This window comes from Bolinopsis microptera, chromosome 1 (genome assembly GCF_026151205.1).
Source record: "Bolinopsis microptera isolate Bmic1 chromosome 1, MBARI_Bmic_1.0, whole genome shotgun sequence".
NCBI classification, from domain to species: Eukaryota; Metazoa; Ctenophora; class Tentaculata; order Lobata; family Bolinopsidae; genus Bolinopsis; species Bolinopsis microptera.
Genome location: NC_087072.1, coordinates 11,846,062 through 11,868,217, shown reverse-complemented (window position 1 = coordinate 11,868,217; position 22,156 = coordinate 11,846,062). Strand labels below are relative to the sequence as shown.

General features: G+C 38.5%; 3 protein-coding genes and 1 long non-coding RNA gene across 5 annotated transcripts in view; 1 reads left to right on the top strand and 3 right to left on the bottom strand.

The window, feature by feature from the left end:
• Positions 1–2,409: 2,409 nt before the first annotated feature.
• On the bottom strand, positions 2,410–12,246 carry LOC134826040 (poly(rC)-binding protein 2-like). Of its 2 annotated transcripts, XM_063838300.1 has the most exons (9): positions 12,118–12,246; positions 11,954–12,019; positions 11,729–11,778; positions 11,435–11,507; positions 10,913–11,147; positions 9,888–10,233; positions 9,546–9,751; positions 8,939–9,197; positions 2,410–3,157 (listed from the first exon to the last, which is right to left on the bottom strand). In XM_063838300.1, exons 1-8 carry the CDS (start codon positions 12,223–12,225, stop codon positions 8,950–8,952), a joined length of 1,332 nt encoding a protein of 443 aa, XP_063694370.1. In that variant the 5' UTR covers positions 12,226–12,246; the 3' UTR covers positions 2,410–3,157; positions 8,939–8,949. The 2 variants fall into 2 exon arrangements, 1 of the variants encoding a protein (XP_063694370.1); XR_010161652.1 differs by lacking the exons at positions 8,939–9,197; positions 9,546–9,751; positions 9,888–10,233; ... (3 more) ...; positions 11,954–12,019; positions 12,118–12,246 and adding exons at positions 3,470–3,592; positions 3,740–5,926.
• On the bottom strand, positions 6,033–8,131 carry LOC134826041 (heterogeneous nuclear ribonucleoprotein K homolog). Its single transcript, XM_063838301.1, has one exon. It carries the CDS (start codon positions 8,113–8,115, stop codon positions 6,841–6,843), a length of 1,275 nt encoding a protein of 424 aa, XP_063694371.1. The 5' UTR covers positions 8,116–8,131; the 3' UTR covers positions 6,033–6,840.
• Positions 12,247–14,889: 2,643 nt separating the features above from the next.
• Positions 14,890–15,940, bottom strand: LOC134822493 (uncharacterized). Its single transcript, XR_010161197.1, has 2 exons — positions 15,765–15,940; positions 14,890–15,277 (listed from the first exon to the last, which is right to left on the bottom strand). It is a non-coding gene; the product is annotated as an uncharacterized LOC134822493 (long non-coding RNA).
• A 3,848-nt stretch (positions 15,941–19,788) lies between these two features.
• The window catches only part of LOC134826659 (probable NADH dehydrogenase [ubiquinone] 1 alpha subcomplex subunit 12), a 76,053-nt gene continuing 73,685 nt past the window's right edge, over positions 19,789–22,156 (top strand). Inside the window, exon 1 of the mRNA XM_063839134.1 lies at positions 19,789–19,817. The gene's annotated coding sequence lies outside the window, so the exon portion shown is untranslated. The remainder of the gene's footprint in view (positions 19,818–22,156) is intronic.

Genomic DNA, 22,156 nt, shown 5'->3' with positions numbered 1-22,156 from the left:
TTCTTACTTAAAACTTTTGGCGATTACCAACGTTTTAATTAAAGGTTTAATTTTATTAATGATCTAATTGGGGAATTACTAATTGTTTGCAAAACATTCGTCAATGAAGTCTGTTATCTTTGAAACCAGAACCTTACAAGAACTCTCAGATTCAGACAACTGTCTTCTACTTTTAATTACTTGAACTTCTGAGAAACATTTTTTCTACGGAACAGTTTCGAAGATTATCAAAACTTTTACATATGAACAGACTTCTTTCTTTATACCAACAATGACTAATTGATTGACAAAATATTTGCAAAAGCTGTTCACTCAATGAAATATTGCAGATCATGTGATCTTCACAATTGTGGATGCAGTTTGTCTGGATCTTTATATCTAGATTTAGTTGGTAAGAGGAACATTGTTTAGATGTTCACATAGTGTCTCCACATTCTGTTCATTATTCATGTCAATATTAAGAAAAGATCGGGAATAGAAGATTGAGATTTATGGAACGAAGACATATGAACCGAAGACAGAGAAAGATAATCCAAGGTTGGCACAGATTAAACAAATGATCAGAGATTTGAGACATACGAATACACGATTAAGACTTGGGTTTTAAAAATTGAGGCAGAGGAACTTAATACTGAGACACAGTTACCGAAGATAAAGACAATAAATCATATGGACCCAAGATTGGAGTACATGTACCATAGATTGAGACATATAGATTGAGGCATATAGATTGAGGCACACAATTGAGACATATAGAACCGAAAATAGAGACATTGACTAAGATTGAGAAGGATAAATCAAGATCGATTCACACTAAGTCATATTGAGACACAGAAACAGCCATTGAGACATATGAACCGCAAAAAAACACAATGAGAGAAAAAAATTGAGACTTGAAGACATGTAGCATAAACAGATCAAAGATAGACCTGAACAGCAGACAAATGATGGAGATTTGAAATGATGAATGAGAGTGGAGGCGAGAAATTGTGGTAGAGACATGAAAAAAATGTAAGATAATCCACATAATGAAAGAATGAGTCCGTGTAGGATGGAAATGTATGGACCAGAAGCGGATGCAAGTGAAGATAGAGACCGGTATTAAGTTGACATCCGTATCTCTGAAGGGAACGAGGCAGGCATGTTGGATTTACTATTTCACAACAAATCACATTAAGGTTTAGCCTCACGTGTTTTGTTGAGAAATAGTAACTATTTTGTAAAAACACGTGTGCCCCTTCCTCATGGGAGACTATCATTATATTTATGAATGTGGAGTGAAGTACACACTGAATATAAACATACTCACATGGAATACAAAAATGTTCGTACGTAGTTATAGTAACAGGTCATGCACCAGTTACGTGCAACATGCCAATTGAGACTTGGTCAGGGTTAAACACGATATGTAACGGTTAAAGTGGTAGTAACAGGATGAAGTGTGAATATTAACGGTATTCTATATCATTATATATATATTATTACAGATAGGCACATTTTATAGGCTGTGAAATTTCTCACGGAGTGTTATTTCCAGGATATGCCATTCTAAGAAAAGTATAAACAACTCTGATAAGAGTTTTAGCGTCAGTTTAAGTATTACAACAAGATAAGGCAAATTAAAAAGCCATAGCTTTTCCTTCCCACAAATTAAACTTCTAGTATGCGAATACTTACAATCTTTTATAATATCGGTTTTTAAAATTTATCATTTAATTATTGCATTCACATAATCCGAATAAATTTGAAGAATTACGCATAAATATGCATGTTCCGCAATTAGTTACCGTTTTATATATACGGAGCGATGACTACAGAATTATAGAGACAAAGTATATTCTCCGTGGTGCATTTAGAAAGAATCATAGTCCCTCAGATTTCCAATGGAAGACTACAAGACTGTGTATTGCTTCTTAATTGGTTGAATAAAGAAGGTATTTCCCACCTAATAACGAACCTATAACTGGGCTGTAATTTTATAACCTTCTTATAACAACTCTTCTACCGACAAAATGACGTGCAGTTGCGACACGATCTTGGTACAGACAGTATTTCTTGTGCTATTGAGTTACATCGCCCATAACAAGACTCAGCAGACAATAACTACTAACATTCAGGTTGATCTTAGTTTAAATTTAAAGACCTGCCACGATAAAAATAACACGTAAGTAGAACATGTACTGAACAAATAAGAAGTGTAATTTGCATAGTGTATACTACAGTTCATGTATCAGAACTTTTAAGGGGAACTGGAGAAGGTGACTTAAACTTAATTTTTGAACTTGGAAGAATACTAGGCTTCAAGGGAAACTATTTGAGAGCTCACTTAGAAAATTAGCTATGTAAACTATTACACTTAGTATACTTAGAAAATTATAAACTATTCTAGGAGTCAAATGAAACAAGGAATTAACAAATTTGTAATCTTAAAAATCATCAGAAAGCAACTTAATTTATGTGAAAACAGTTATCAACAAGTCATTAACATAAGCTAGGAGTCTCTTCAGATGGCTTAAACTAAATCTATAGAGCAAACGATTAGTTGCTAGTTCAAGTTGCTCACCAATTCCGATCGTTTCAATTGTTGTAGTTATTACAATTACTGTTAGTATCAGGAATTTTAATCACAGTTTTCAATCCGATGATAATGTTGTTCAGGATAAATAAGGGGGCACACAACAACATATCCTTGTTCACATAAATCATTCTCAGTTTGTATTAAAACTTTAAGTAGACCAAATAAAAAGTTAAGTTTCAAAGTACAGACACTGAAAACTCGGCACAAATATAAATAGTCCAATAAACGAACATAAGATTAATATACAGTCCAGCAGAATCAGTAATTATGTTCCGCCACCCAATTAAATTAACAAATTAAACATTATCTGTATTCCAGTTTAATATTTTATTCATAGCTGAACAGTTCTGTCAAAAACAGTCCCGATAATAAAAAGGCTGGTGATGGATGAAAATAGCATAGCTGTAGAGTGCAACTGGAGTCCAAGAGAGACAACACCCACTGTCCAAGAGAGACAACACCCACTGTCCAAGAGAGACCACACCCAAGAGAGACAGCACCCACTGTCCAAGAGATACAACACCCACTGTCCAAGAGAGACAACACCAGATAGATCTTGGTTCGACTTTAGCACACGCTCTGAAAATAAGTTACGAGTTAAAAACAGCAACCCATTATTTGGAGGACTAAAAATTGTTCCTAACCGCTCCGGAAAAAGTAGAAGAAAAAAAATAAAATTTAGGCAATTTTTGAATGATATTTAAATTAAATAGAATAGCCACCAATTTCACGAACCACCATAGTTACAAAATGAATAACAATGACAGAAGTTTACCATAAATTTGAGTTTGGAAAAGCTAATTTTGAAAATTACCCCTATATCACTATTATCTACGATATATTGAATTTACGAGCAATTCAATTGGAATTTTTTAATTAAAATAGACATACCTGAACCTTGATTCTGTAATTGGCATTTTAAATTTGGTTACAAGATGGCGGTTTCAAAATTTGACATTTTGAGCTATCAACGTTGTTATCTGTGATATCTGCAAATTTGAAAAGTTGAGGGCTCTGCTGAAAAGTAATTTGTTATGATTAAAATTTATGAAAATTCAAAACAAATTTAAATTATCTTCGACTTTACAATTGTCACGAAAGTTCGTCGAATTTTCTGAGAAATACGATAACAACTTGATTTCTAATTTTAAACGATTTTACCTTAATTTGTAATTGACGACATTTTCGACGTTGATTGCGAATATCATCAAAGTGATTTGTATTTTCTGAAATCTTTTTGGGTTATGTTCAAGAGTTTACACGAACCGTGATCTTTTAGGAAAACACATTTTATTCAAATTTTACTGGATTTTAATTTCTTTTCGCTTTTCTCTTCATTGATTATATAGCCAGAGTCAAAGAGTCTATTTATTCACATGTAATCAATGAAAATATATCACAAAACAATAAATTATTATACCTGTCAATGAAATTGTATTAACTTAAAATTTGTTTCAAACTTCATCGCAATCTTTACATTGTTAAACACAATATTTTTGCTCGCACGATAATTTCAGAATTCCTGAAAATGGGCAAGGAAATTATATCTAGATTCTAGATAACCGACATCAAGGGGTGATCGAACAAGTAGACTTTCAACGCCGCCTCTAAAAACTTACCATTGGTCGATGAAAAAAGTTTTTTAGACGAATTTTATTTTATTTTTTTCCATCTCGAAATAGGGATTATTCTTTTAAAAACAGATACAATTCCAGAGAAACGTCGGAAACCCCGAAAAACGGAATCTACGGCAAATTGGAAAGCTTGAAATGTGGAATTTATACGACGTACTACACTATTTTATATGATGTACTACACTGCCTTAGGAACCACTGATGAAGAAATTTATACTTATAGCGTCAAAATCGAGCCTTGACTGATTTAAAATTAGTTTTTTTCGATTTGAAGACGCTTAGTTTCGTTAAAATGCAAAACTTGACTTTTTAATCGAACTGTAGTTACGGCTCCTAGAGGTTGCGTTAAAAGTACACTTTCTCAACTGTCTGATAACATCCCAAGAGCCAAAAAATTTACAGATCGACAAAACCCCGGAAAATAATAATAATGAAAACATTTCGAAGCAAAATATTGTAATTTTAATGATAGTAAAATGATTTCAAATTTGAGCAGACTGTCCAGCAGTATCCGCTCCAGATTCGGTGAAGTCCATAGATTCTATTTTAACAGAGCTCTCTCTCCCCGTCTTCAATCCCCGGCCCTCATAACTAGGCCGACCTCTGAAGCCCCTAGACAAGACCCGGCTAAGATAGGCCCTCCCTCGTGGGGGTGCGCGGCTCCTGCCACGTGGTACCGGGGGAGGGTACTCGTAATAGTCGTAATAATAAGGATCTCCACATTCGTACCCATAGTCCTCGCCATACCCCCCGTACCCAGGCACGAACTCCTCGTACCCATACTGTGCCTCTTCGTAAGCTGGGTAAGCTGGGTATCGGCTTTGAGTTTGAGAGCTGATGGCCTTGTAGGGTGTAGGCTGTGCTGCTCCCGATCTCAAAGCTTCCTGATACCACTCTGTGTCGATGTAGCTCCCTGTGTCTCCGTACTCACCGTGGTTGAAGAATATTGGGTCATACATGATTATTGGATTCTTTCCTTTGATATCAGCTATCGATTCAAATATTTTAACGGCCGTATTAACCAAGTCCGGGCCTTCAAAGTTTTGAATTCTGACACAAAACTCCTCTGAAAGTGGTAGAGGAAGTGTGTAAACCTGAATGTAAGATTTAGTCTCCTCCTTAATCCTCCTGATAACAGACCCTCCTTTCCCTATAATCCCACTACAGCAGTGAGATGGCACGATCAATCTCAGCTCTAGTTTCTGACTTCCCCTGCCGAACGACCCACCGCCCCGGGTACCAGTTCTGAAGTTTTTATGAATCTGAACTGATGGTAAAAGATGAGCCAGCGCCATACCAAGTCCCTCAACCGTAGACTGTACACTCATCACCCTGTCCACTGATCCTTCCATTAAAGGCGTCCCGTTTGCTCCTTGAGCGTAGATAGACACTTTAGTTTCAATACCGTGCTCCTTCGCTTCATCCTTGATAATTTTAATGTGTTCTCCCCCCTTACCTATCACTGATCGAACCAAGTCCTCCCTTACTAGGAACCTGTACACATCATCCATTATCTTCCTCTTCTTGCTGTACACCGCAGAGCTATAATCCTCGTACTCCACAGAGCGCTTCTGTGCAAAACCACCGCGAGGTCTACCTCGTCCCCGACCTCTGATGGGTGCTTCAGCCATGAAGGCAGCAGCTAAATATTGAGGTGTTAAGTCAGTAAATTTTGAGCTATTATTTTTTGGAAAGTTACCTTTCAAAATTACGTTTATAAATAATTTTTGCCGTAATAGTCACTATTACTACCACGATTTTTTGCAACAGGGCCAGGGTGACCAAAATAACCAACACAACACATAATGAAAATGATAATAGAGGATTAAAAATGAATTATTAAATCAGATATAAATTAACATGTAAAGATGTTAGAGAGCTTTGGGCAACACGCACACCTTAGCACGTCCGATAAACAATTTTCGGAGCTCCTTACAAATTTGATATTCGAGTCATCGGGGGGGGATCAGGTACCAAGTGCCGGACATCACGTCGACTAAGTGTAGTTTTGGATATTTTTCACTAGACCCACCCACCCCCTTTGCGGTACTAACTGTTTTTTTGGATAATACGTAAGACACCCACCCCTTTTGCCGCCTTTTGCGGTACTAACTGTCGAAAAATCGTGGTACTAACTGTTTTTTGGTATATAGAATAAGATACCCACCCAGAAATTGCTTTTTTTTAAAGAGCTCATTTAAACTTTAAAGGAAGACTTTTAAAAATTTTAAAAATTAAAAAAACCAAAAAAAAACTAAAAAAACCTCAAAACCCATTCCCAAAATTGAAATTTGAGGTAAAATGGGTTTTTTTGGGGTTAGACACCCCCTTTAGTACCATGTACTAACTGTTTTTCTGGAAAATGGGCAGTAGACCCACCAGTTAGTACCATGTACTAACAGTGTTGTTAGAATGAAAAAATGACCCACCCACCAACGTCATGTCCGGTACTAAGTGTATGATCCCCCCCGGAGTCATCTCAGTTAGAAGTATATATACGTCATCTTCGTAAGAAGAATGGGAGATTGTTTAAATAGTCCGCTCACAATAGAAAACATACTTGTAGGGGAAATAAATGGCTTTCTGTCAAAGATGATCATGATGTTTAAAATCAATATAAGCAAGTGTCTATTCGACGGCCTCCTCAGGAGCGTAGGAAGCAGCTGGAGGAGGACCTCCTCTACCGCGGGGAGCTCCACGTGCTCGTGGTGCTCCTCTTGAGTAACCTCTAGGAGCACCCCTGGGGGCAGCTCCTCTGGGGGCACCTCTACCACGAGGAGGATAACCTCTGGGGGCTGATGAGGGGGCTCCGTAACCTCTGGAAGGAGGAGCAGCTCGAGAGCGTGCACGTGGGGCACCACGTGCTCGTGCTCTTGGCGCGGGTGCTGGGGGAGCGTATGCGTAGTAGTCTTCATAACCGTACTCCTCTTCAGCGTAACCGTAACCTTCATCGTACCCATAACCGTACCCTTCATGCTCATACCCATACTCATACTCCTCCTCATATCCAGTGTAAGCAGCATGTGGGGCAGCAGGAGCAGTGTGGGCGGCTCTTGATGATCCTCGTATCTGTTTGAATGGAGTGGGTTTAGCAACCCCTGATCGTAGTGCTTCCTGATACCACTCTGTGTCAATATAACTACCGGTATCACCGTATTCTCCATGCTCAAAGTATATTGGATCGTACATGATTATCGGGTTCTTTCCTTTTATATCTGCGATTGATTCAAACACTTTGACAGCGGTCGCAATCAGGTCAGGAGCTTCAAAGTTTTGTATTCTGACGCAATGTTCCTCTGAGCCCGGCATGGGAAGAGTGTAAACCTGGATGTAGGAGTTAGTCTCTTCTTTGATTCGCTTAATAACAGAGCCACCTTTACCGATGATACCACTGCAACAATGAGCTGGCACCAGTAGACGGAGTTCTAACTTCTGACTCTTCTGACCCGGTGCTCCACCCCCTCCGCGACCACCTCTGAAAGATTTGTGGTTGTGGTGGATTTGCACTGATGGCAGGAGGTTTGTGAGCGCCATTTCTAATCCGTCCCCGGTGGACTGCACACTCATGACTCTGTCCACAGCACCTTCCATCAGGGGGGCGCCATTTGACCCCTGAGCGTAGATAGACACCTTGGTTTCAATTCCTGCTGCTTTAGCTTCCTCCTTTATCATCCTGATGTGATCTCCACCCTTCCCAATGACAGCTCTCACCAGATCCTCTCTCACCAGGAATCTGTACACATCGTCCATTATCTTCCTCTTCTTGGTGTACCCACCTCCGGAACCATAGTCCTCGTAGTCGAAGGATTCAGCAGGTCGTTTCTGACCGTAACCACCACGACCTCCGCGAGGGGCACCACGACCCCTACCTCGACCTCGCGAAGTTGCTGCTTCTGCCATCATGTGTTAAATCGCTAAAATAAATTGATTTTTTAATTACTTGTCGTTTCATAAGAATTATGGATGATGTTGTAAAATTTAAATTGCCATCGAGCTGTATTGTAATTTCATCAAATGTTTAACCCTGAATTTCATGATTAAGAAGAACTTTTAAATGGTATTGTAGACTTGAGCATTGAAATTCATTTTTGTGACAAAATGATAAATTTAGCGCTGAAAAGTAATAATTTCGATTTTTAACGCCTAATGATAAAAAACAACACTGTAAACTGTCAATCTCATATTGAATATTCTGATTCGATAAATAACCAACGAAATTAAAAGAAAGTTAGGAGAGAATTTGCAAGCTCAATTTTAATCAAGAGTGTAAAGTTTTTGTTTTCTCTATTTCGAAAACTTTTCCAAAGTTGTAACCGAATTTCTATAAGTTAAGTTTTCCCCCTTTCTAGAATAAAGTACACCCTCAATTAACAGGGCCTATCAGGAAGCGTGTGTTTGGGAAGACGGGATATAATATCGAACGAAAAAATCGAGCCCGGTTAATCGAGATTTTACTGTATAAAACACTCAGCATTAAGATGCAGAACTTTAACCAAATTTGCAGAGCATTCGTCGCTGCTATATTCGAAACTTCTTTAGAAAGGAAATATATCAAGCAAATACCATCAAATTTATCGATTCTTGGGATCTCAAAATTTGTTACCCTTTTAAATTTCGTCAAATTGGTGAACGAGAATCATGGTCACGACTTTAAACGTGAGCAGCAAATATAACACCAGCTTTAGTAGTAAAAAGAAAAACGAAAAAACAAACAAACAGGACCAACCCAGTGTAGGTCTACCAGCCAGTTGAGGCTGGAGTAGTCTGTTCGGGCTGTTCAGCGCCCCACGTGCTGAAGGAGTTGGGGGCAGCTGCAGGGTTAGCTTGGAGCTTCTTCCTTTGCGGCGGTGCTCGCGCTGATTCTGTAGCATGTCCTGAGAAGCTCTGGACACAGCACTGTAGCATGTACTCAGCAAGGTGAGCTTGAATGTTGTTACCTTCTATCGTTATCAGGCGTTCTCCAGCTCCCGCCGAGTCGAAATCAGCTGCAACATATTAGTACATGACGAGTTTTGAATGATGCATTATAAATGTTTATGTAAGAAGTTGGGAGTGGCAGCCGAAACACCCCTTGAAAAGGTAAGTGAAAAGGGGGTTGATAATTTGACGTATTTCAAAAATTGTGAATTTTATTCAATTTGAATAAAAATGAATATAAGATACGTGCTCAAAATTAAGAAGAGGAGTCGTAGTAAGCAATACCGGGGAAACCATGGTCAGTGGACAGTGGTCGACCCCCCCCCCCCCCCCCCCACGAACTTAAACAAATTAGAAGTATCCAATTTTAAAATGTACGATTCACCAAATTTGGGAGATAGATTAAATAAACCTACCTATGCGTATCCTGGCTCCAGATGAATTTCTGACGTCTCTGATTCTGGAACCTTTATCACCGATAACGCAGCCTGTCAAGGTGTTCTCGAGTGTGACCTCCTTGACTGTGTGTGCGTCCCCATCTGTACCTTGGAAGATGGTGAAGGGGTATTTGGAGATGAAGCTTGCTAACAGAGTACCCACTCCGTGACCATCATCACCGCCTCTGAAAACGTTTCATAGTTAATAAGCTGATTAGAGACAATAATACAAGAAGGGGGTAAGACTGAGTTAACATGAAGACCCCCCCCCCCCCCCTGCCCCGTTAACAGGACAACAGCACAGTTTATATTTGTACTTACCCAAAACCGCCCGCCTCCGGTGTAGGATAAGCAGTGGGAGGAGCAGTTGTCTGAGGGAAGTCGTACTGTGCAGCTCCGTGATGACTGTAACCGTAAGGGTCTCCTCTCGATTTGAAGGGAGCGGAGTAGAAATCTGGAGCAGGCTTCCTGAAGGGAGGCGGAGGCGCAAAACCAGATCCCATCTGTCTGTTGGAACCATGAGATCCTCGGTTGTTGTTGGATCTCCGACCAGAGTCGAAAGAATCACCACCGTCCTGATATCCTCCCGTGCCTGGTTCTCGTGGAATACTGGCTCCGTCTACGGGGTTGTACTGCTTGTAGGGACCAGTGTCCATTTCTACTGTATCTGAAACACTAAGTGTCAAAACGAGATTGAGCATTGCACAAAACTCGTTCAAAAGAGAAAGTAAATACCCAGAATCAGGAAGGGTAAACAAACAAGGCATACTCAGGGGGGGGGGGGGTCCAAGGGGAACTTTGGGGAGTTTTGGGGAACTTTTTTTTGGGGAACTTCAGGAAACCTGGGGGACTTTCCCAAAGTTCCCCAAAAAATTATCAATGAAACAAATAATTTTGGGGAACTTTTTTTTGGGGAACTTCAGAAAGTTCCCCAAAATTCCCCAAAGCTCCCCAAAGTTCCCCAAAAAAATTATCATGCCAAAAAAATTATCATGCTGCAAGTATCAACAAGTAAGTTAAGATTATACCTTATAATAACATACATGTTAACATCAATGGGTATTAATGTATATTAGAGAAATTTTGAATAATTTTGAATAATTTTGAATAATTTTGAATAATTTTGGGGAATTTTGGGGAACTTTGGGGAGTTTTGGGGAACTTTTTTTTGGGGAACTTCAGAAATCTTGGGGGACTTTCCCAAAGTTCCCCAAAGTTCCCCTTGGACCCCCCCCCCCCCCCCCCCCCCCCCTACTCACTGTCCAGTATAGTCGGCACTGCAACGATAAAAGCTGAATTTAAGAGTAGCTGAACAGAAAATGAAAGAACAATTTTTTAAAACTAACTGTAGATTTGAGTTAGACATTCAATGATCTTGTCAACTTCACCCTTAAGCAACAAAACCCTTTCGTCTGAGTTTTGGAGTTTGTTCGGAAAAGCTTTTATAAATGCCCCAGAACTGGTTCTCAATCCGCTGATAACTTTTCCGCCTTTTCCAATGATGCTTCCCATAGTGACCCCAGAAAAGAGGACACACACTTCTGGTTCTTTAACGTTATCATAGCCTTGCTTTGTCAATCCCTGAAAAATTCATATAGGTCGGTTCATACAAATTTGAGTGTTCATAGATAGATTAGATGATATCAAGGAATATGAGATGTGGAATGCAAGCGAAAACCGATTACAACCAATCTTTATTTTAGTAAATTTAAAGCCCCTCTCCTAACCGTACATTATGTTAGTTTTTATAACACAGAATTTGCAATGCACTTATTAACTCCCTTAACTTATCAAAATTATTTTTAATTGAAAATAATTTTAATCTTAATTTGATTGAAGTAATCAAAAACTGCCAATTACTAACTTACATCAAATATTTGAGGGATGAGTTGAGAGAAAATAGCGTAAATGTCGTTAACCTCGCACTCCACATGGACCACCCTGAGTAACATTAGTTAAAATTACAAACTTGGCACTTCTAGTATATAACCTAGATTATAGCTATTACAGATTTTTGCAAAGTGTATACGCCTGTATAGGGTGTATTTTCTTGTTGTCGGGCAAAATGTATTGCTGCAAAAATTAAGGGAAACGAAATTTGTAAAGGGAAAGAAAGATGTAAAGGGAAAATAATGGTAGCTGAATTGGGAAGCAGGAATTACCTCTCCTCAGCATGGGGACATTCAGGGGTTTCTTTTACCTTGATGGTGGCCTTGCGGGAGGGAATGGGTTAGATCAGCACTCGACCTCTCAATATTGGGATATGGGGTTCGGTAATTTATGGTTAGGAAATTATAGGATGGGTCAGGAAATGATCCAATAGTGTGAAAGGGCTCTAAGTTAAGGGTTAGGTTAGAAGGTCGACGACAAATTAGAAAATAGCTAACGTCAGGACAAGCGGAGCGAAGGTTCTGGATATTCTCACCACCTTTACCGATCAGTCCACCGACTACCTGCAGCAGAGTGTTATTAGATTAAAAGTAATGACTCTTAAGCGGACAGATAGTAGAGACATAATAATCAACGTTAAATACAGTTACTGTTAACATACCTTGTTGGGAACCAAGAGCCGTATGAGTACTTGAGTAGCTGATCTCGCTTTCTTCTTTGCTCCGTCCGATACAACATTCTCGTCCAAACTTCTCTTGTTTTCCTCCATATCCTTTCTATAAATATTTGGTTAGTTTAAACTGACGACTCGAATAGCCAAACGTTTCGCCTACGAAGTTTTGAGCCGCGCGCACTAAATGCCTGATGGATGTGTTTTTGTACGAGAGGCACCAGAAATATTGCTAGTACAAAATGCTCTTGTTGCGAGGTTGTCCCACGCGGCTGAAAGTTACGACGTGTGTGGTATCGTGCAGTTCCACCGTTCGGTACTGATAAGGCAGACAACTTCGGACAGTATCCTGAAATATTTGAGGTAGAGTAAGAGATCGTCCATTGTTCCCAAATAATACTGATTGGATCCAAGAGTATCAATTAAGAAGTAGTCAGAGTTATGACTTATGAGGAACGGTGCGAACTTTTTTAAGAGGGTAGTGTTTTTCAGCGCTGGTAAAAATGTGTCTCGGTGGTTTAAGCAGATAATTTCTTAGATACAAGATTTTTAAATTCAATGATTTAGCTACATTACAAACAGTCATTGACCGAGGAGGTGATGTTGTTTACTATTTTAAGCGAGACTATCTGTTGACGATGCTGTGACCAGAATAAGCTAACCTTCAGCTTGTTTTTATTTTACGCTGCTCCGAAAATAACCCTTTATTACTGGACCCATTATTATGGTTATGTTATTGCTCAGTAAATATGTGGTAGAAAGAGACACGAAGTCTAAAGATGCAAACACCATATTTAAATGAGAAAACCAATTAACTTGGATAATCAGATGTAATAGGGGCCATCTACTTAGTACTTCCGCCAAAATCGCAGATTTTCATACCACCCCCTCCCCCTGTCCGGGTTTGTCCGAACTTTCAAAACCATCCCTCCCCCTCCCCCGGACGTCCGTATTGTCGTCAGACTGGCTGGAGACATGAAGTATAAAAGGCAGTATAGTAGGAGAATATGCGAGTTGGGTCTCGGCTCTCATGAGCTGCTCTGGGAATCGACTTTTCGTTCAAAATACAGGGATCTTAACTTACAGAGTAATTAGTGTCAAAGAGTTGAAATAAATGGGATTTTCAGAAACCACCCCCTCTCTCTATTTGCCGGACGTCTTATGTAGATGACCCCATACCGGACTGCTATTGTAGATGAAGCTACAATAGTCCAATCGAGCTAGAAAGCTTTCGTTTTACATTTTGATGAACTGCAAACGGATCACGCAATCTTAGTCGTTAACAGTCAAGCATCGCATGAGTTAAATCATCAGCACCAATGTGAAATTTCCGAATTTTAATCAGGATGACCGATGAATAATAAATGTATTGAGGTGTTGAGGTATGTGTAGACTGTTGAGGTAAGGCTAGCTCTAATAGGGACCACTAGATATATCACATTTCATCGGGGCCTCTAGAATACCTCTAGAATCTAGATAATAGAGCAGAATCTAGATAATAGAGCAGGTAACCATAATCATAAATATTGGCATATTGTCAAAATGTTGGATCTATCTGCAACTTAAAATATCAATCCAAAAATCAGATTTTTGCCAATAATTTGAAAAATACGCATTTTATGGTATGTTACTAATTCATACAAAATATATATTATATAAATGTGCCAATCGCGCTTTTCTACAAGTCTGCTACTTTGATCAATATTAAATTCTTCTGAGAAACAATTAACAAAGAAGTGTTCACAGAGGCTAATTTGGATGACTTAATATATCCTGATATATTATAATATGCTTACTGCTTCAGTCTTTCAAACTCGCGAATATATTTAAGGGCGTGGCCTCGGCCCACAAGCTCTTAATCTCATGGGCTTTTCACAGCAGTGATTTTTGTTACGATGATATCTCAAGTTTTGGCTATTTTTGGCTAGAGGCTATGGGGCCTTTAAGAAAGATAACATCGCTAAATCAAAAAATAGCCCGGAGAATAAAATATCAGTAAAAATTGCCAACTATTCAATTTTTATCTCTCACTTATTTTACTTCGGAGTATTCCAACAGCCACATTGTTACACAAGTGTAACCAGCGAATTACAGGAAGCCGAAGGATTCATTTGGCCAGTGACGGTTAAGGTTGTGTGCACCATACTTTCTTCGCCCGAGACTTTGCTGCAATGGGCAGCTCCTCATTTAACCCTCACATCCGATTTCTCGAGTATTCGGCTGAGTAGACCGGGGGCATAGACCACTCAGGATCCTTAGCTGAACATCAACGACGCTCACCCTACGACCAGGCAGACAGTGGGATTCGAACTCGCAACCTCACGATTGCAAAGCTGGCGTTCTAACCAACTGCGCTACCTGGTCGTTAAAATACATGATAAAACCCAAAAAATTCGGAATCCTTGGGTAAGGTCTCCCAATTTGGGCGAATTTTCCTCGGAAAAAGGAAACCCTCACTTTTGGAGTTACTATAACATCGCATTATCATGTCAAGTAGAAATGTCGCCCCTGCATAGTGCATACTACAAGGTGACAACTTTTGCTGTGTCCTACATCTGTAATACACTGCCAATAATATAATGTAATTGTAATTGAGCTACAAAAGAAGTAATGAGAAAGACACTTTGAATTTGATGTAAAAAATTTTCAATTCATGCTTAGATATTTTAGGAAGTAACAGACCTGAGTGTTGCAGATTATTGTAGCCCATTTTCCTGCATTATTTTAGATATTTGTATAACACTGCCCTTGTGGGAGATCATTAAACACACAAGATACAAATATAGCAAATATACATTATACACATTAACAACATTTAACAATCAACACCCCACATCATACCTTACTGGGGATTAATAATGTTCACAGTTTAGTCCAGTTAAAAGTTCACCATTGAGGTACCATCTAGTTATTCGATTATAGGTACTGCCATGCTGTTAGAGAAATTGTAATTTGTACTAAATAATAAATTACAATTGACGCTTGTCTTCAGGGTACATAACCAGATATTCGGCTTTGAATGATGTCGAATAGGGCCACCAGCTGTTAGCTTGAAGGTGCTCAGGATAGTCCAGGTAGTACATATGAAGTAAACGTTGATCTCAGACTATCTCTTTGGTTTGTATAAGACCAGTTAGTTTCAACTTTGTTTCTGAAATGAATAAAAGGTCATCTTGCGAAGATACGCTTTTATTCAGAAGAAGTTCCTTCTAGATACTATAAGCTCTTTAGAAAAAGGTTATTTCGAATATTGAAACATTATGTCAATGTAATTTTGCATGACTGAAATAACGTAATGCTTGATCCTGGCTGGCGGTATCCCCTATTACTATTTTCACGGTCAATAGTTGTAGTCATGATATCAATGAGCGGGGTAATTGAAATTTTAAATAGGAAATTGAATATTCGATCATTTAGATACATACAATTGTGCTTTTCGTGTGTCGCATGATGCGTCCTGTAAGAATCCTGTTCTTTTGGTACTGCTCTAGCCTATTAAGTCAAAACCAGTCTAGGTGGCTGTAAAAAAATTCCTCACATGTGATACAAGTGTACAAAGCTTATCAGCAGCAGAAAGCCATCTCATTTTTGATAAATTCTATTCTATTCTATTTTATTTTATTCTACAATGTACATACCTGTATGATACAAAGATGGAGAACACTTGTGTGAAAATCTGAAACTATGCAAGGGAATCGTCACAACTTAAACTTTGTCATCGTCCTAGCATCCACAAGTTTTCTATGAACACCACCATACTGTATATCTTATTGTTTCTTTTAAACGCACCCTTGAATGCAGCAACTGATTCATGTTATCTGGACAGAGTGAAAGGTTAAACTTCAAAGTTATACAATTAATTATCTATCAACAAGGATGGACACGCTTAAAATCAAGCTTGACAGACATGACAAAAACAATGATTTAAAAGGGGTAGGATCGAACAGGGACAAAGCACTTATAATGGCACCCAGGGGAATAGACATGGCCTAAAATTATCAGCTTATTGTAACATAGGTTTTGCCAGTACTCAAACTACCAGCCGTTTTCTCTTAAAAAAACAAACACATTAAAGTTTGAAGCTTCTCATTCACATGACAATTTGATGGACTAAAACATGTTACTGTGTTAGAAAATCAAAGTAAGGAGGTGGATGAAAAGGTTAATTTTAAAAGAGCCTGCAGTTCCTGACAGAGCTAGAGAGGCCAAATAGGGCCAGTTAAATACACATTTATGGGATATATTATAGCCCTGTCAAAAAGAGAGTGAGCTACGGATTCCGTTTTATTTATGTAACATTGCACATGCATGTAAGATCATTTTGGTTAACTTAGCTGCATGATCGGGAAACCGTTAGAGGATTGTATAGATTTTTAGAATAATAACATAAACATCATCACTAGTTTTAGACATTCTTCATTATCAGAACTGTAAACATTTCACAGCCTCCGTCATTGAGAACAAACAAATTTTAACATAGTAATTGTCATAAAATAACTTATTTACATAAATTACATAAAACTGTTGATTTTTATTTTTTTCAATAAAAAGGTCATTCAAACAATATATATATTGTATATATATGTATGTATACATTCAATTAAATCAAGTGATGCAATTGGCAGAGCACAAAACATAGGTAACGGAAATGGACCATGTTAATTTTTTAAATTTTCAAAATTCAAGAGATATTTATTCCCTTTCTCTTGGCAACACACGGATTTTTAGGCAAATATTGAACTTGTTGCTTCTAAAAATCAAATTACTCACACAATCTACACATAATATGGCAATGGTCAACTAACATCATCAGTTAGAGCTGCCTTGCACTCTTACTTTGCCTCCACAGTTCACCACGGTACCTCATTTGGAGGCCTCCTGCCGGGCAACACCGGCTCTCAGACACTGGCTAACTTACCGCACACAGCTTAGTTTCTGTGTCTTTTCTGAGTGTGCTGTTTAGTGCCACCTTTTCTGCTGTTCTCGCTTTTGCACTCACTCACTCCTCAGTGGGCTGTTCATTTTACAGAGTAACTGGCTGGTACTCCCAACATTTTCCACTCACCATCACTGCCCAATCAAAATCATGCAATCAAAATCACTATACACCCACGATCATATGATCAAAACACAAAGCTTTGAAACATACTTTTTCAGATTGAGATTTGAATAACGTTACTGTAATGTTCCAAATTATATTTTAAATGTTCAAAAATGTTGTCCAGCTATAATGTTGGACACCCCCGAAAAATAAAAACTAATACAATGTCTGTAATAAAACAATAGAAAATTTTTTAAAACAGGGTAGAAAGAAATCCTGTACAATGTACGAATTGGTCGATTAACAAGAATTGCGCCCGTTGTTTCGTTTTGGCGGACGCTAGATTTCCATTCACTATAACTATAAATATAAGCTTTCTAAATTCCTCTAGATTAGTTTTAAATCGATAACAGACCAGTGGCGTAACAAAGGGCCCCGCTGACCCCGCTGTGCAGGGGACGCCGTCTTAGGGGGGCGCCAAATCGTCGTTTGAATGGGGGACAACTTCGAAAACTTAACTAAAGTACTAGCAAAACTGCGCGTTTTGATCTAGATTCACATTTTTTAGAGATTTTACCGGCGTATCCTCTAAAATCACCTGATTTGTTCAATTTTAGGGAGGGGCACCAAAAGGGGAGGGGGCGCCTTTTCGGCCGGGGGCGCCAACAGACAACGTTACGCCACTGTAACAGACACTGAATTTCTAACTTTCTAACAAAAGATGTCGATTTATTCCAAAAGCTGCACAGTGGGGCTCGCGTAAAGGGCATGCTGACATTTGGTTTTTTTGCCCTTTTATGCCTCTGGCCACATCTTGGTGGTGTCAATTTGGATTAAATCGTCAATTATGACTTATTTCAGTGAAATTGGACAACTTTCACTACTTTTTTGGGCAAAAAATCAATTTTTTCGAAAATTTGGCACTTTCTGTCACACAAAAAGCATCTTTTTTGACTAGCAGTTTTAAGATTTCATCGAATTTTAAGCGGTTTCTGTCCCATTTTTCTGCTTTTTCGTATGGAAATGGTCATCAATCATGCTGATGTGATTGTTTAAGGGTATTTCAGAAAGAAGAACCATAAAAACTATGCAATATGACAAAAACATAAGAAAAATCCTATGAAATCAGAGTTGCCCCTGGATTTTCCGAGCTCAAATTGCCAGATTTTGGCTATTTTTGGCTCATATGCACTATTTTTCCATCCAAATATTGCTTATTCCAATTGAACTTTGCTGGTATTAGCATAAAATATCGAAGTGTTCACCAAAAAGCTATGAAATAAATGAAAAAATCAGTTTTTAATCTATCAGTTTTCATTTTTCGCGCTATTTTGACGCGATTTTTCACCTCAGGCTAGTACCAAAAATGGGTCATAATTTTTTTTCCGAAGCGTTCCGAAGCCAAATTTTCTGGGTTCTGCTAGAAAAATTATGGGAAAACATAGAAAACATAATGAAACCCGGGCCATATGGGGCCATTTATAACTTTACCACCCATTTGTGGTCAGCGAATGAAATTTTAAGGCCTATTTTTGAAAAATATTCTAATTTTAGCTACCAAAAATCCAAAATTGACCGAAATCATGGTTTTTTCTTCTTAAACAGTACTAAGAATGCTTATATCCATGTTCAATCAATCAAAAGTTGAAAAACATTGAAAACAAAAGGAACCTCAGCCTGACTCAAAAATGGCAGTGAAATTGAGTTTCTGGGCATGTGCAGGCAGGTTATTTTCAGGCGCGCTTTTCAAATGGTTGTAAATTTTGACCCAACCGAGATATTGAGCTAATTTAAAAAGCATTGAATCCGGTTATTTATTCTCTATCAGAATTTACAACAATCTAAAACATTAGGAAAACTCGTTTTTAGGCTAAATGTCAGCATGGAGCCCCACTGTGAGCTGATAACACGCTCTGATGAAAAATTATTTGACAACAATTTATATATTTCTATCAATATTTGAAAAAACAATGTATACATTCAATTAAAAATGTAATTGGCAGAGCACGTTAATAATAAATGTTAGTATTTCCTCATTTGTAGATACTTGATTTATTGACAGGGCCCCTTCTCATACATAGGAAAAGTTAGATGCCTTACAGATTACAACACTTCCAGAGAAACGAGTTAGAGGAGATTTAATTGAAGCCTACAAAATTGTGAATTGATCAGTCGAGTATGGAAAAGATATTTTCAATCCAAGTAGATAAGGACATAAAATATCTAATAATATTGATAAAGTAGAGTAGCAGACCTCATAGCAAGAAAAAGGAAGGATTACAGACACTGCGATGTAGTAAGGTATGCGAGGACAAGGATAAGATTTGCAATGTTGAGAACAACTCTTATTGCTCTACGAGGGTACAGAGGAAAGAAGGTGGACACCAAACATGAGATTCATCTATTAGAAGTCTCATACAACCTCATCCCTGCCCCTATAATAATGGAGTAGATCATGTGTTTTGAAACTTGTATATAAGGAACTGAAACCGAGGGGTTCCGTTCAGGCCCTTCACACTTTGTTTCCGTCTAGTTCTAATGTACCGTCACAATAGTGACTTTAATATATAATATTTGTTGGTTAAAGTTTTAAAATATTGATAGCAATGTTTTAATACTTTCAACACTACTATATAACAAATAATTTGAGTTCAGGGATGAAGCCAAAGAATGTACCCGAAAGGGCGTCGACACGAAGCAAAGTGAAGATGAGCCCCCCAAAGGAGGATTCTACCATCAATGTTCCAAAGTCTGAAGAGAAATATTGTCAGTGCGAAGATTAAATTCCGTAGCAGCTTTCAGTAGAGTGTGAATCCTGTAAACTTTACTGGCATCTCAGTTGTGTCGGCTTGACAGGTTTAAAGGAGGAAATGCTTCAACTTCTTATCAACTGGAAGTGTCCGTATTGTTTCGTGGTACCCAACACCTCACCCGACTCTGTTGAAAACAGAGCAATCAGGGCTATCCTCAAAGAAGAGATCAAGCTTATTACACCATCTCTGACAAACTCTCTCAAAGAATCCCTCAAAGGCAGCGCAGAGAAAAACAGTTGATAAAGCTGTTCGTCTAGCTATTCTGAGGTAACAGCACAAACCCAGAAGAAGGTTCTTGATGACATGAGTCGTGAACAAGCTTCTGAAACTGTTATTTCGGAAGTACAAATGAAGATGCACACTGATACATTTGAGCGAAACAAACGAAAACTCAATCTGTGTGTGCTCAAGGTTCCAGAGAGCAAAAAGACTACCACTAAGCAACGTCAAGAGGACGACTCCAAGTTCTGCATGGAGACCCTAAAGATTAAGAAGGACGACATGATAAGCTGCCATCGCTCTGGCAAGCTTGATGCTGACAAGCCAGATCACCGTCGTCCGCTCATCATCCAGACACGTGATGAAGAGTCAGTAAATTTCTACGCTGACCATGGTAAGGGCTGTAAAAAGTCAACTTATTGGATCAACTTGGACCTCTGCAAGGCAGACAGAGATATTCGTTTTTAGCCATAAAGGAGAGGAAGAAGAGGCAGGAGGAAGCAAAGAAAAGTAGTTTGATCTCAGTATTTACAACAAATCATTTAACTTTATTGATTCAAAGGGAAAAAAATCCGAAAATATTTGTTTCACATATTATTGTTTCAGGACCGTCGACAAGTCCAACTCGGTGCGCGCGTCTTAAAAGGTTATAAACCTACAAAGGGGTCGCTCAATGCTAACAGTTTCTGGCAGGGGAAGAAAAAAAATTGGCCGAAATCTAGCTGACGTGGACGTCATATGTGATATTTGAAGGCAAACGTCAATCAAACGCTTTCTAAATTTTATAAGTTGCATGTTATTTTGGTCTCCGATTTTGATACATTTTGCTTCAAAAGTTGCTTTAGACTAAGTGTGAATTTTACAAATTTATTGGAAAGCACGATTGATTGGCCCTTGTATCTCGTCGTGACCCCCATTGTCGTGTTAATTCATCATCAATTCATCGCAGCTCGGCGCGGCACAGTAGCGCATCTCGCCGATCTAGCGAGGCACAGTAACGCATCTCGCTACAAACATATCATATGCACATGTGATGATGTTATGTTATAAATTGTACTTTACTTTATTTTACTTTTACTACTGGGCCGTACATCAAATAATTTTTCTCTTCGGTAGATCGGCGAGATGCACGTACCACTAGGCCTCGCCGAGCTGCGAATGATTGACATCGTGAATCAAGTTATATTACAAACCTACGAAAAAGAACATTTCTATAGCTCATTTATTTGGAAGACTTCGCCGCTTCGACGCGCCGCGCAAACTAGCATTCTTGCTTCGCAGAGCAACGATCTTGATGGGTTGACATTGTCAATCAACACATTTAGGTTATTTATTTCATATAATATTAAAGTTTTAGACAAATTTTCGTACCAATTTTTATGCCAACTGATCATAGATCATATAAGGGCAACCTTGAACCTAATCACCCATACAAAACTCTACGAACAGTTACTAAAGGCCATCAAACTCGATTCTGAAGGACAAGACCAATAAACTATATCACTGAATATTGACATTTAATTGTCAATTGTGAAACAAATTTGTGTGAAACAAATTTAAATTTTATCCTTTATTTTACAATCATAATATAATAATATTTAGTTTTAAATTTTAATATATTCACATTTCTATTTAAAATTCAATTTTATGTATAAGTCAATAACTGGCCGCCAACGCCGCGCATTCTTAAAAACAGGATTTACTTGTTTATAGTTATACGACAACGTAAATTTAAAACTATCTGTGGTTCTTTACATTGGTTTTACCACAGAAATTCCACGACTCTCAGAGTACGAGGAAATTGAGAATGACGCCAACACCATACAATGCTACACAGACGGCTCCAAAATGAATGAACAAGTTGGAGCAGGAGTGTACATTGTCGATAACGACACCCCTCCACGCGAGGAGTCCTACCACCTAGGAACCAACTCAACCGTCTTCCAGGCCGAGATAG

Excerpts from the sequence above, each read along its gene's own strand:
- LOC134826041 (XM_063838301.1), bottom strand. The coding sequence starts at position 8,115 with ATGATGGCAGAAGCAGCAACTTCGCGAGGTCGAGGTAGGGGTCGTGGT.
- LOC134826040 (XM_063838300.1), bottom strand. The coding sequence starts at position 12,225 with ATGGAGGAAAACAAGAGAAGTTTGGACGAGAATGTTGTATCGGACGGA. Across the intron at positions 10,234-10,912 it reads ATGTCTAACTCAAATCTACA|ATACAGTAGAAATGGACACT; the intron begins GTTAGTTTTAAA and ends TTAGTGTTTCAG. Across the intron at positions 9,198-9,545 it reads TGGAGCCAGGATACGCATAG|CTGATTTCGACTCGGCGGGA; the intron begins GTAGGTTTATTT and ends AATATGTTGCAG.